The 12,197-nt window shown below is 46.6% G+C and overlaps 1 protein-coding gene across 1 annotated transcript in view; it reads right to left on the bottom strand.

Annotated features, from left to right (window-relative positions):
* Window positions 1-1,409: 1,409 nt before the first annotated feature.
* LOC140406906 (importin subunit alpha-7-like) overlaps window positions 1,410-12,197 on the bottom strand; it is a gene marked incomplete at its 3' end in the record, with an annotated part of 35,714 nt that continues 24,926 nt past the window's right edge. The window contains exon 5 of the mRNA XM_072494772.1: window positions 1,410-1,504. Coding sequence (XP_072350873.1) covers window positions 1,410-1,504 — 95 coding nt within the window. The remainder of the gene's footprint in view (window positions 1,505-12,197) is intronic.

Here is a 12,197-nt window from a genome sequence, read left to right as displayed (position 1 = left end):
ATCCATTTCCCATGGAAAACTCAACACTGTATATAACAGCAACAGTTAGATTGCCAGTAGAAGTTCTCATACAGGTCAAAGTTCCATCCAAATCAGGGGTGTCATAGAGTCTGAGGTCAGCAACAAACACACCGTATGCGCACAGCACATTCTTCACACCCCAAGGCACCTTTCTTGCATTCATCAAGTTGGTTTCCCCCCCCCACAGCAGGATTCAGTGAGCTCTGCTTATAAAGTCGAGCAAGGCTACACAGCTGATCCTTGTTGCTCTGATTCTTCAGGAGGGTTTATCATCAGTCTGCCACGTGACTTCTGGTGGCTATAGAGTCGTAGAGGTTTACAGCATGAAATCTGACCCAATTTGTCCATGCCGCCCAGTATTTAACCACTAACCACTAAACTTGTCCCATTTGCCGGCATTTGGCCCAGATCCCTCTATATTCATCTTTCCCATGAAACTGTCTAAATGCTTTTTAAAAGACAAAATTGTAACCGCCTCTACTACTGCCTCTGGCAGCTCGTTTTAGACACTCACCACCTTCCTGTATGAAAGAATTGGCCCTCTGAACCCTTGTGTAGCCCTCCCCCATCACCTTAAACCTCTGCCCTCTAAGCTTTAGACTCCCCTACCTTTGGGAAAAGATGTTGAATATCTACCTTATCTATGCCCCTCATTATTTTATAGACCTTTATAAGATTACCCCTAAGCCTCCTATGTTCCAGGGAAAAAAGTCCCAGTCTCCTTATAACATAAACCATCAAGTCCCGATAGTATCATAGTAAATCTTGTCTGCACTCTTTCTAGCTTGATGATATCCTTTTTATAATAGGGTGACCATAACTGTACACAGTATTCCAAGTGTGGCCTTACTAATATCTTGGGCAACTTCAGCAAGACGTCCCAACTCCTGTATTCAATGTTCTGATCAACAAAACAAAGGATGCCGAATGCCTTCTTCACCACCCTGTCCACCTGTGACTCCACTTTCAAGGAGCTATGCACCTGTACTTTTAGGTCTCCTTGTTCTATAACTCTCCCCAACTCCCTACCATCAACTGAATCATATTGGATGGGGGAAACTCTGTCAAAAACTGGAAAATCTTACAACCTCCCAATGTACAAGCACCTCTGATTATTTTTCTATAAAGGTATAGTATAAATCATAACATTGTATTTCTGTATGAAATGCAATGCAGACGCTAAATCTTCTTACTGCATGTTTCTCACTTCTTAGCATGACAAGGCCATTCAGCCTGTTCCTCCACAGTAGATCATATCTGATCTGTATCTTAGCTCCTTCTATTTTAGACTAAAGAATGTTAGCACCGTGATAAAATATTTCTTCATGTTGGCAGTTCTCATTTGTAAACATAAGTTGAAATTTAAAAGAATAGCATTAAAGATTTACCTGTAGTGTGCAATTTTCATTTCTTTTTAAGAATTCCACAAATCTTTCCACTACACCAGATGTGTTAATTACTTCATCAATAGGAGGGTTTGGCTCTAAAAATAAACACAAGGTTTCATAACAACTTGTAGGGATTAAACAGGCGTTTTTTATAAAATAAAATGCATGCATTTGAACATTTCAAGCAGCCTTTGCACATTGGACTTGTGGCCCATTTACAGGAATAGGAAATAATTATTCATGCACACATATTTAAAACACGTCCACAATTTTCCTTTCATGCTAGGTCTCCAAATCCAGCATGCACAAGGTGTTTGATTTGAATAATCCAAAATCTTTTAATTGAAATTGGGCTGACCTTTTCAATATATACTCTTTTCAATATGTAATTCTATTGTGATGGCCCATGTCCTTTTAGGGGGAAAATTACATTTTATCTTGGAGTGATGGTGCCTTTAAGAACTAGGCGTCTCCAGGACATGATTTCTGATAAAACACCTGGCTGCCAGTAAATGATCATGTGACCAGGTTGCCTGGGAGATAAACAATAGAGGAAAAATGGTCAACATAAGTTAATTATAGAGGTGTAATCTGGTGTTTAAACAGTTTAGGTTTTATATTTGATAACAAGTTGGCTGTAGAAGAGAAAACGTATCCCTCAAGAGTTCAGTTGAAAATGGTGTTGGCTAAAAAAATTTAAACCTCTTGTTAACTGAAGGACTTCTAACAGTATGTTGGGCTTCTGGTCTAGCCAAGCTCAGAGAGAGAGAGAGAGGGAGAGAAAGATTAGCAGCTCAGCTAACTGGCCAGAATATAAAGAACAGAAGAGAATGACTGAAAGGTTAATCAGGACAGAGTAAAACGAGTATTGGTCCTCCAGAGAGTGACAATGGGGAGTTAATAGTAGATAATAAGAAAATGGCAGATGAAATTAACAAATATTTTGCTTCACCTTCACTATAGAGAACACAAAAAACATTCCAGTAATAGCTGTAAATTAAGTGAAAGGAAGAGGGGTACTTGGTGAAATTACAATCACTAGGGAAGCAATATTGAGCAAATCGCTTGGGTGTCCTGATGGATTTCATCCTACGGTCTTAAGATGGCCAATGAGATAGAAGTGTTTGAGAGAAACTCAAGGTAATAGGAGAGAGTCAGTGTAGTTTTGTGAAAGAAAAATTCTGTTTAGCCAATCTATTGGAGTTCTTTCAAGGAGTAATACACACTGTAGATAAAGGGGAACTGTAGACAAGTTGTACTTGGATTTCCAGAAGGCAACTGATAAGGTGTCACAAAGGTCATTGCAGAAAATAAAAGCTGATGGTGTAGGGGTTAGCATATTAGCACAGATAGAAGATTGGTCTGCTGGCAGAAAACAGAGGCCAGAACCGGCTGCTCACGCCGCAAGGATCTTCTGGCCCTGCTAATGGCACACTCCCACTGCATGTTTCACATCTGCAAGGGGTTTATTCAACAGGAAATCCTGTTGACAATGGTGGGACCAGAAGATCCCGCCGCTGGCCAATGGCCTCATCTCACTGCAAAACACAGGGCAGGTTGCGTGGTGAATCCTGCCTAAAGAGTATGGATAAATGGTCTTTTTTTGAATATGACGAGTGGAGTCCCACAGGATTTTGTGCTGGAGCCTCAAAGCTGTACAATCTGTGTCAATGACTTTGATGAGGAGGCCCAAGGTTCAGTAGCTAAGTTTGCAGTTGACATAATGATAGGTTGGAAAGCAAGTGTTAGATTTTGAGGAAGTGACCACACGAAAGCGTAAGGAAAAACAATTGAGGTTTAATGAACACTAGCAAACGCTTTGCAATCCACTCAGAGTCTGCTGCATCACGGCCCACATCTGCGCTGGGGTTTTTATATCCAGGTTGATCCCACTCGAGGAGAATCCCACCCTCTTAGTGGAGCAGTTCAAATTCTTTGAGGGTCACCGGTAACCTGATCAGTCTTCCCGTGACTCTTGTATATAAAGTAAGACACTCTTTCTCTCCCCCTCCTCCCCGCCCCCCCCAAAATGTACGAAAGTTTCCACCAAAAGGGGGCACGGGGGGGGGGGGGGGGGGGGGGGGGGGACCCCTGCACTTTTTTCATCCGAGGGTGCCACTCAGGTGTTAGCAGTGCAGGCCCTACGGCATGTAAAGCTCGGAGGAATCAACACTGGAGTCCATCACCTTGATGGAGCGGCCTCTGGCAGTTGTTCACTCAGGCCGCCGTCCCGGGCCCCTTCTGGTGGCCGTGTCTCCATCTTGGGAGTCAGTCATCAGCTTCTGACATCTTGGCAATGAAACACTCAGGGCATGCGGTGGCAGGGTTGGCAGCGCCAAAGATTGCACCTTCCACAACAGGGTTGTGCAGCATGGGTGCGCGGCTGCAAAGATGGTCCATGTGTCAATTCAATACCGGGTCCTGGATGCAGACTGTATACGACACCGGACCTGTGACAGCAACACCCAGAACCCCCACCATCCCCAACGTTTTGTACCTAGACCATGTTCCCAGGTGCGAAATGTCAGAATGGCGTACATCTGCAAGAGTCACCGTCCTACTGCTCCTGTCCGCTGAGAATCTTCCCGCCGATATCAGGCAGTATGAGGCTGAGGCGAGTCTGCAAGTGACGACCCATGAATAATTCTGTTGATGCAATGCCTGTGGTAGCACGAGGCATGGTCCGCTAACAAGAAAACATGGCAAATATGTAGAGGGACCCTGTTGTCAGCTTCTGCATATCACGTTTGAATATTTGGACCACTCGCTCGGCCAACCAATTGGATCCGGGGTGATGTGTTTTGTTGTGGACGTGGCATACCCCAACTTAATTCCGCACTGCTGAAGGATGTTCTGTTGTCCGAGACCAAAACCTCCGGTATGTCATGGATGCTGAAGGAGAGTCAGGACTTCTGAATTGTCGCTTTCGAAGTTATTAACGGTGTACCATGTACGTCCAGCAACATTTGAGTGGCCGATGAGGATAAGGAACATCGGTCCTTGGAAAGGGCCGATGAGGATAAGGAACATCGGTCCTTGGAAAGGGCCGGCAAAGTCGGCATGGAGACGAGCCCATGGGTGCCCCGGCTTCTCCTACGAGTGGAGGGGTGCTGCGGTGGGAGCTTCTTCTGCTCTTTGCACAGGCTGCAGCACTGGGCTAGCTGTTTGATCTCTGCATCCATGCCTGGCCACCATACCGAGCTACGGGCAAGCATTTTCATCTTCAACACCCTGGGGTGCCCGTTATGGAGGTCCGTCAGGATGGGGCTTGCTCCTTTCTTCGGAACCATGACGCATGTCACCCACAAGAGGATCCGGTCTTTGGTGCAGAGTTTTACAATTTTGGTCGTAAACACCTTCAGATCACCAGGCAGCGTGCGATGCTGGGCCCCATACAGAACAATGTGTCAAACTCTGGCTATTTAGGAGTCGGTCGAGGTCCACGCATGTACCTGGCTGCCATGACAGGCAAGGTGCCCATGAAGTGCAAGGTGGTGATGACCTCGTCAGCACTGGAGAGTGTTGATGGCCTGGTCGGGAGCGGAAGCCAACTCAAGACCTCCGCATGCGGAATTTTTGTTCCAGGGCTGTGTTGTAACACGTAAGCTGCCAGAAGTAGGGCCCACCTTTGAATCCTAGTGGACAGTAACCACAGAGTGAGTAAAAGGGTGGATTAAGGAGCAAGAAGCTGAGTGGGTGCTTATGGAGGAGGGCTCCTGCAGAGAGACCTCCTTCTGGGCACGAGCCAGAGCGGCACTCCCATCCACACCTAATAAATATTCAACGAACCCAGCGGTGGTAGCAACATTCCAGTCGTGGAACCAACTGCGACAGCATTTCGGCCTAACCGAGATGTCCGATAAAGCCCCCATCTGCAACAACCACAGGTTCATGCCAACGACTATGGATGCCACCTTCAAAAGGTGGAGACAGGACGGGGGGACGCTGACAGTTAGGGACTTTTACACCAACAAGTTAACAATGCTCGAAGAGCTGACAGAAAGATTCCACCTGATGGTGGGAAACAAACTTAGGTATCGACAACTCAAAAACTTCCTACAAAGAGAAATAAAGACATACCCATGACTACCACGACAATCATTGGTAGAGGACCTGCTGGACACGGATATCTTGGGGAAAGGGAACTGTGGTGACATGTACGGGCGACTGCCAAAGGGGACCAATACCCAACTGGACGAGACAAGGGAGAAGTGGGAAGAAGACTTGGAGTTTGACTCTGGAGTGAAGCACCACACAGGGTCAAATCCACCCCCACATGTGCAAAGCTAAGCCTAATGCAGCTAAAAGTGGTACACCAAGCCCACTTAACCAGAACCCGAAAGAGCAGGTTTTCCCCCGGAGGTGGAGGATAGATGCGAAGGGTGCCAAGGAGGCCCGGCCAACCATGCCGAGGTGGGCAGAGGGGGCGGGGTTGCCTTGTTAATTAGGAATGAAATTAAATCAATAGCACTAAACGACATAGGGTCAGATGATGTGGAGTCTGTGTGGGTAGAGTTGAGGAACCACAAAGGCAAAAAAACCATAATGGGAGTTATGTACAGGCCACCTAACAGTGGTCAGGATCAGGGGCACAAAATGCACCACGAAATAGAAAGGGCATGTCAGAAAGGCAAGGTCACAGTGATCATGGGGGACTTCAATATGCAGGTGGATTGGGTAAATAATGTTGCCAGTGGACCCAAAGAAAGGGAATTCATTGAAAGTTTACAGAAGGGCTTTTTGGAACAGCTTGTGATGGAGCCCACGCAGGAACAGGCCATTCTGGACTTAGTGTTATGTAATGAGCCAGACTTGAAAAAAGATCTTAAAGTAAGGGAACACTTAGGAGGCAGTGATCATAATATGGTAGAATTCAGTCTGCAATTTGAAAGAAAGAAGGTAGAATCAGATGTAAAGGTGTTACAGTTAAATAAAGGTAACTACAGGGGCATGAGGGAGGAACTGACGAAAATCGACTGGGAGCAGAGCCTAGTGGGAAAGACAGTAGAACAGCAATGGCAGGAGTTTCTGGGAGTAATTGAGGACACAGTACAGAGGTTCATCCCAAAGAAAAGAAAGGTTATCAGAGGGGGGGATTAGGCAGCCATGGCTGACAAAGGAAGTCAGGGAATGCATCAAAGCAAAAGAGAAAGCCTATAATGTGGCAAAGGGTAGTGGGAAGTCAGTAGATTGGGAAGGCTACAAAAACAAACAGAGGATAACAAAGAGAGAAATAAGGAGAGGGTCAAATATGAAGCTAGGCTAGCCAGTAACATTAGGAATGATAGTAAAAGTTTCTTTAAATACATTAAAAACAAACGGGAGGCAAAAGTAGACATTGGGCCGCTCCAAAATGACGCTGGTAATCTAGTAATGGGAGACAAGGAAATAGCTGAGGAACTAAATAAGTACTTTGCGTCAGTCTTCACAGTAGAAGACATGAGTAATATCCCAACAATTCAGGAGAGTCAGGGGGCAGAGTTGATTATGGTAGCCATCACAAAGGAGAAAGTGCTAGAGAAACTAAGAGGTCTAAAAATTGATAAATCTCCGGGACCAGATGGGCTACATCCTAGAGTTCTAAAGGAGATAGCTGAAGAAATAGTGGAGGCGTTAGTTATGATCTTTCAAAAGTCACTGGAGTCAAGGAAAGTCCCAGAGGATTGGAAAATCTCGGTTGTAACCCCCCTGTTCAAGAAGGGAACAAGAAAAAAGATGGAAAATTATAGGCCAATTAGCCTAACCTCAGTTGTTGGCAAGATTCTAGAATCCATCATTAAGGATGAGATTTCTAAATTCTTGGAAGTGCAGGGTCGGATTAGGACAAGTCAGCATGGATTTAGTAAGGGGAGGTCGTGCCTGACAAACCTATTAGAGTTCTTTGAAGAGATAACAAATAGGTTAGACCAAGGAGAGCCAATGGATGTTATCTATCCCGACTTCCAGAAGGCCTCTGATAAGGTGCCTCATGGGAGACTGCTGAGTAAAATAAGGGCCCATGGTATTCGAGGCAAGGTACTAACATGGATTGACGATTGGCTGTCAGGCAGAGAGTTGGGATAAAAGGTTCTTTTTCGGAATGGCAACCGGTGACGAGTGGTGTCCCGCAGGGTTCAGTGTTGGGGGACACAGCTGTTCTCTTTATATATTAACGATCTAGATGACGGGACTGGGGGCATTCTGGCTAAGTTTGCCGTTGATACAAAGATAGGTGGAGGGGCAGGTAGTATGGAGGAGGTGGGGAGGCTGCAGTAAGATTTAGACAGTTTGGGAGAATGGTCCAAGAAATGGCTGATGAAATTCAACGTGGGCAAGTGCGAGGTCTTGCACTTTGGAAAAAAGAATAGAGGCATGGACTATTTTCTAAACGGTGACAAAATTCATAATGCTGAAGTGCAAAGGGACTTGGGAGCCCTAGTCCAGGATTCTCTAAAGGTAAACTTGCAGGTTGAGTCCGTAATTAAGAAAGCAAATGCAATGTTGTCATTTATCTCAAGAGGCTTGGAATATAAAAGCAGGGATGTACTTCTGAAGCTTTATAAAGCATTAGTTAGGCCCCATTTAGAATGCGGTGCGCAATTTTGGGCCCCACACCTCAGGAAGGACATACTGGCACTGGAGCGGGTCCAGCGGAGATTCACACGGATGATCCCAGGAATGGTAGGCCTAACATACGATGAACGTCTGAGGATCCTGGGATTATATTCATTGGAGTTTAGGAGGTTGAGGGGAGATCTAATAGAAACTTACAAGATAATGAATGGCTTAGATAGGGTGGATGTAGGGAAGTTGTTTCCATTAGCAGGGGAGACTAGGACCCGGGGGCACAGCCTTAGAATAAAAGGGAGTCACTTTAGAACAGAGATGAGGAGAAGTTTCTTCAGCCAGAGAGTGGTGGGTCTGTGGAATTCATTGCCACAGAGGGTGGTGGAGGCCGGGACGTTGAGTGTCTTTAAGACAGAAGTTGATAAATTCTTGATTTCTCGAGGAATTAAGGGCTATGGAGAGAGAGCGGGTAAATGGAGTTGAAATCAGCCATGATTGAATGGTGGAGTGGACTCGATGGGCCGAATGGCCTTACTTCCACTCCTATGTCTTATGGTCTTATGTCCCCTCTTTGCTCTCTTAATTGCTTTATTAAGCTCCACCCTGCGCTTTCTGTGCTGCACTAATGCCTCTGCTGATTTGCTCCCCTTGCAATCGCATCCCGAATATCTCTCGTCATCCATGGTTCTCGGGGCTAGTTACTCCTTCCTATTACCCTAGAGGGAACATGTTGGGCCTACACCCTCTCCATTTCCTTTATGAATGCACCCCCCCGCCCCCAACCCCACTCTTCTACACACAAGTAGCTGTTCCCAGTCTACCGTGACCAGAACCTGCCTTCTTTTACTAAAATGCGCTCTCCCCAATACAATTTGTTTTTTTGTTTTTTGCAACTTGTCAATTTCTCTGTCAAACGTACATTGTACCATGTCGTGGTTGCCATCACTAAAATGCTACCCCCACCACCGCCACCTGTCCAGCGTCATTCCCAGAATTGGGGTCAGCACAGCGCCGTCCCTTGTCTACATACCGAGCTAAAAAAGGTCTCCTGTACATGTTAAGAAATCCATGCCATCTAATGTGGTTGCAGATCAGTGGGGTAGATATGTGATTGTGACAGGGGCGCTGGAGGGGAGATTAGTGGCGCTGCTAAGTATATATGGTCCCAATTGGGACGATGTGTGATTCACGAAGGTGGTGTTTGGGGCCATCCCCGACTTGATACACACAAACTGATGGGGGGGGAAAAAATCGGAGGACTTGAACTTGGTGCAGGAGCCAAGGTTGGACAGGTCAAGGCCGCGCTCGCTGGTCCCATCGGGGGGGGGGGGGGGGTCAAAGGTGTTGGCTGGGCTAATTATGGAAATGGGAGGGGGGGGGGGAACGACCCTTGGAGGTTTCTGCACCCGAGGGATCAGGAAGTAGTCGTTTTTCTCGGCGGTCCATAAGGTATACTCACAGATCGACTTTTTCGTGGTGGGGAAGGCTTTGCTGGCTGGGGTTAAGGAGTACTCGGCAATTGCAATATCAGATCATGCTCCGCATTGGGTGGATATGGTACTGGAGAAGGGGGTAGTACAGAGGCCGGGGTGGAAATTAGATGTGGGACTGTTGGGGGACAAAATTGAAAAAGAAATTGAGGAATCTGTAGTTTCAACTGTACGGGTGAGGTGTCGAAGGCAGTTGTCTGGGAGGCTCTAAAGGCGGTGGTGAGGTGATCTCAATTAAGGCTAAGGTGAAGAGGTTTGAGCGGCAGAGGGTAATAGATGAAATGCTAGAGGTAGATAGGACTTATGCAAAAGATGGGGACTCACCAAAGTTGGAAAAGAGGAAGGAACTACAAGCGAGCTTTAACCGACTTTAATGCGGTCCTGGATTCGACACCGGACTTGTCGGGCTCGAGGCCGGGGAGGGTGTCAGCAACAGCCAAGGAGCATGGGGGTTCATGAATCACATGGGGGGGGGGGTGGATCCATGGAGATTTGGGAGGCCAAGGGCGAAATAATTTTTGTTTTACTCCCATGTGCACAAGGCGTATTCCCGAATAGATTTCTTGGTGTTGGATACAACGTTGTTGGCAGGGGTGGTGTATATTGAGTATTCGGCGATAGTGATGTTGGACCATGCCCTGCACTGGGTGAGCAAAGGGAGGGCCCAGCGCCCGCAATGGAGGTTGGATGTGGGTCTGCTGATAGAGGAAGAGGTGTGTAAGTGGGTGAGGAATGCCATCCGGGGCGCTGTAGAGATTAATGACACAGGGGGGGTTTTGGCAGGTAAGGTTTGGGAGGCACTGAAGGCAGTGGTCAGGGGGCAGTTTATTTTGATTCGGGCACATAGGGAGAAGGTGGAGCGGGCGGAAATAGAAAGGCTAGTAGAAGAAACCCTGCAGGCTTTGTGAAGGGTAGGTCATGCCTCACAAACCTTATCGAGTTCTTTGAGAAGGTGACTGAACAGGTAGATGAGGGTAGAGCAGTTGATGTGGTGTATATGGATTTCAGCAAAGCGTTTGATAAGGTTCCCCACAGTAGGCTATTGCAGAAAATACGGAGGCTGGGGATTGAGGGTGATTTAGAGATGTGGATCAGAAATTGGCTAGCTGAAAGAAGACAGAGGGTGGTGGTTGATGGGAAATGTTCAGAATGGAGTTCAGTCACAAGTGGAGTACCACAAGGATCTGTTCTGGGGCCGTTGCTGTTTGTCATTTTTATCAATGACCTAGAGGAAGGCGCTGAAGGGTGGGTGAGTAAATTTGCAGACGATACTAAAGTCAGTGGTGTTGTCGATAGTGTGGAAGGAAGTAGCAGGTTACAGAGGGATATAGATAAGCTGCAGAGCTGGGCTGAGAGGTGGCAAATGGAGTTTAATGTAGAGAAGTGTGAGGTGATTCACTTTGGAAGGAATAACAGGAATGTGGAATATTTGGCTAATGGAAAAGTTCTTGAAAGTGTGGATGAGCAGAGGGATCTAGGTGTCCATGTACATAGATCCCTGAAAGTTGCCACCCAGGTTGATAGGGTGGTGAAGAAGGCCTATGGAGTGTTGGCCTTTATTGGTAGAGGGATTGAGTTCCGGAGTCAGGAGGTCATGTTGCAGCTGTACAGAACTCTGGTACGGCCGCATTTGGAGTATTGCGTACAGTTCTGGTCACCGCATTATAGGAAGGATGTGGAGGCTTTGGAGCAGGTGCAGAGGAGATTTACCAGGATGTTGCCTGGTATGGAGGGAAAATCTTATGAGGAAAGGCTGATGGACTCGAGGTTGTTTTCGTTGGAGAGAAGAAGGTTAAGAGGAGACTTAATAGAGGCATACAAAATGATCAAGGGGTTAGATAGGGTGGACAGTGAGAGCCTTCTCCCACGGATGGAAATGGCTGGCACGAGGGGACATAGCTTTAAACTGAGGGGTAATAGATATAGGACAGAGATCAGGGGTAGGTTCTTTACGCAAAGAGTAGTGAGGCTGTGGAATGCCCTACCTGCTACAGTAGTGAACTCGCCAACATTGAGGGCATTTAAAAGTTTATTGGATAAACATATGGATGATAATGGTATAGTGTAGGTTAGATGGCTTTTGTTTCGGTGCAACATCGTGGGCCGAAGGGCCTGTACTGCGCTGTATTGTTCTATGTTCTATGAACAGGAGATATGCAGAGGTCATGGAGGAAGGGCTGCTAAAGGAACGCAAAAGGATAATGACCTGTGATTATCCCTCTCTCCAGTTGCTCCGTTTGGATCTGTAAAGACTTAATTACCTGCAAAGACTTGCATTCAAAGTATTTTCTTACATCTTTGACACTGTCTATATATACGTTTCTGGAACCTATCTCTTCATTCACCGGAGGAAGGAGCAGTGCTCCAAAAGCTAGTGATTAGAAACAAACCTGTTGGACTTTAACCTGGTGTTGTAAGACCTCTTACTGTGCTAAAGGAACGGCAGAGATAGCAAATGGAATTTGGGCTGTTATCTACAGGTAAGGCGGTAGGGTAGTTGAAAAGGGTGGGAGGGGCGGTATAAGAGTATGGGGAGAAAGCGAGCATGATGTTAACGAACCAGTTGAGGAAGCAGAGGCGGCAAGAGAGATTGGGAAAGTGAAGGACACAGGTGGGAATACTGTCCTGGTCCCGGCGGGGGTGAACAGGGTGTTTAGGGACTTTTATAGTAACTTGGATGAGTCGGAACCCCCAGCGAAGAGGGAATGAGATGGTTTCTGGAAGGGTTGGAGATCCCGAAGGTTGATTGAGG

Source organism: Scyliorhinus torazame, unplaced genomic scaffold (genome assembly GCF_047496885.1).
Source record: "Scyliorhinus torazame isolate Kashiwa2021f unplaced genomic scaffold, sScyTor2.1 scaffold_1011, whole genome shotgun sequence".
NCBI classification, from domain to species: domain Eukaryota; kingdom Metazoa; phylum Chordata; class Chondrichthyes; order Carcharhiniformes; family Scyliorhinidae; genus Scyliorhinus; species Scyliorhinus torazame.
Note: the sequence above shows the minus strand (reverse complement) of the source record. Positions and strands in the feature narration are given on the sequence as shown.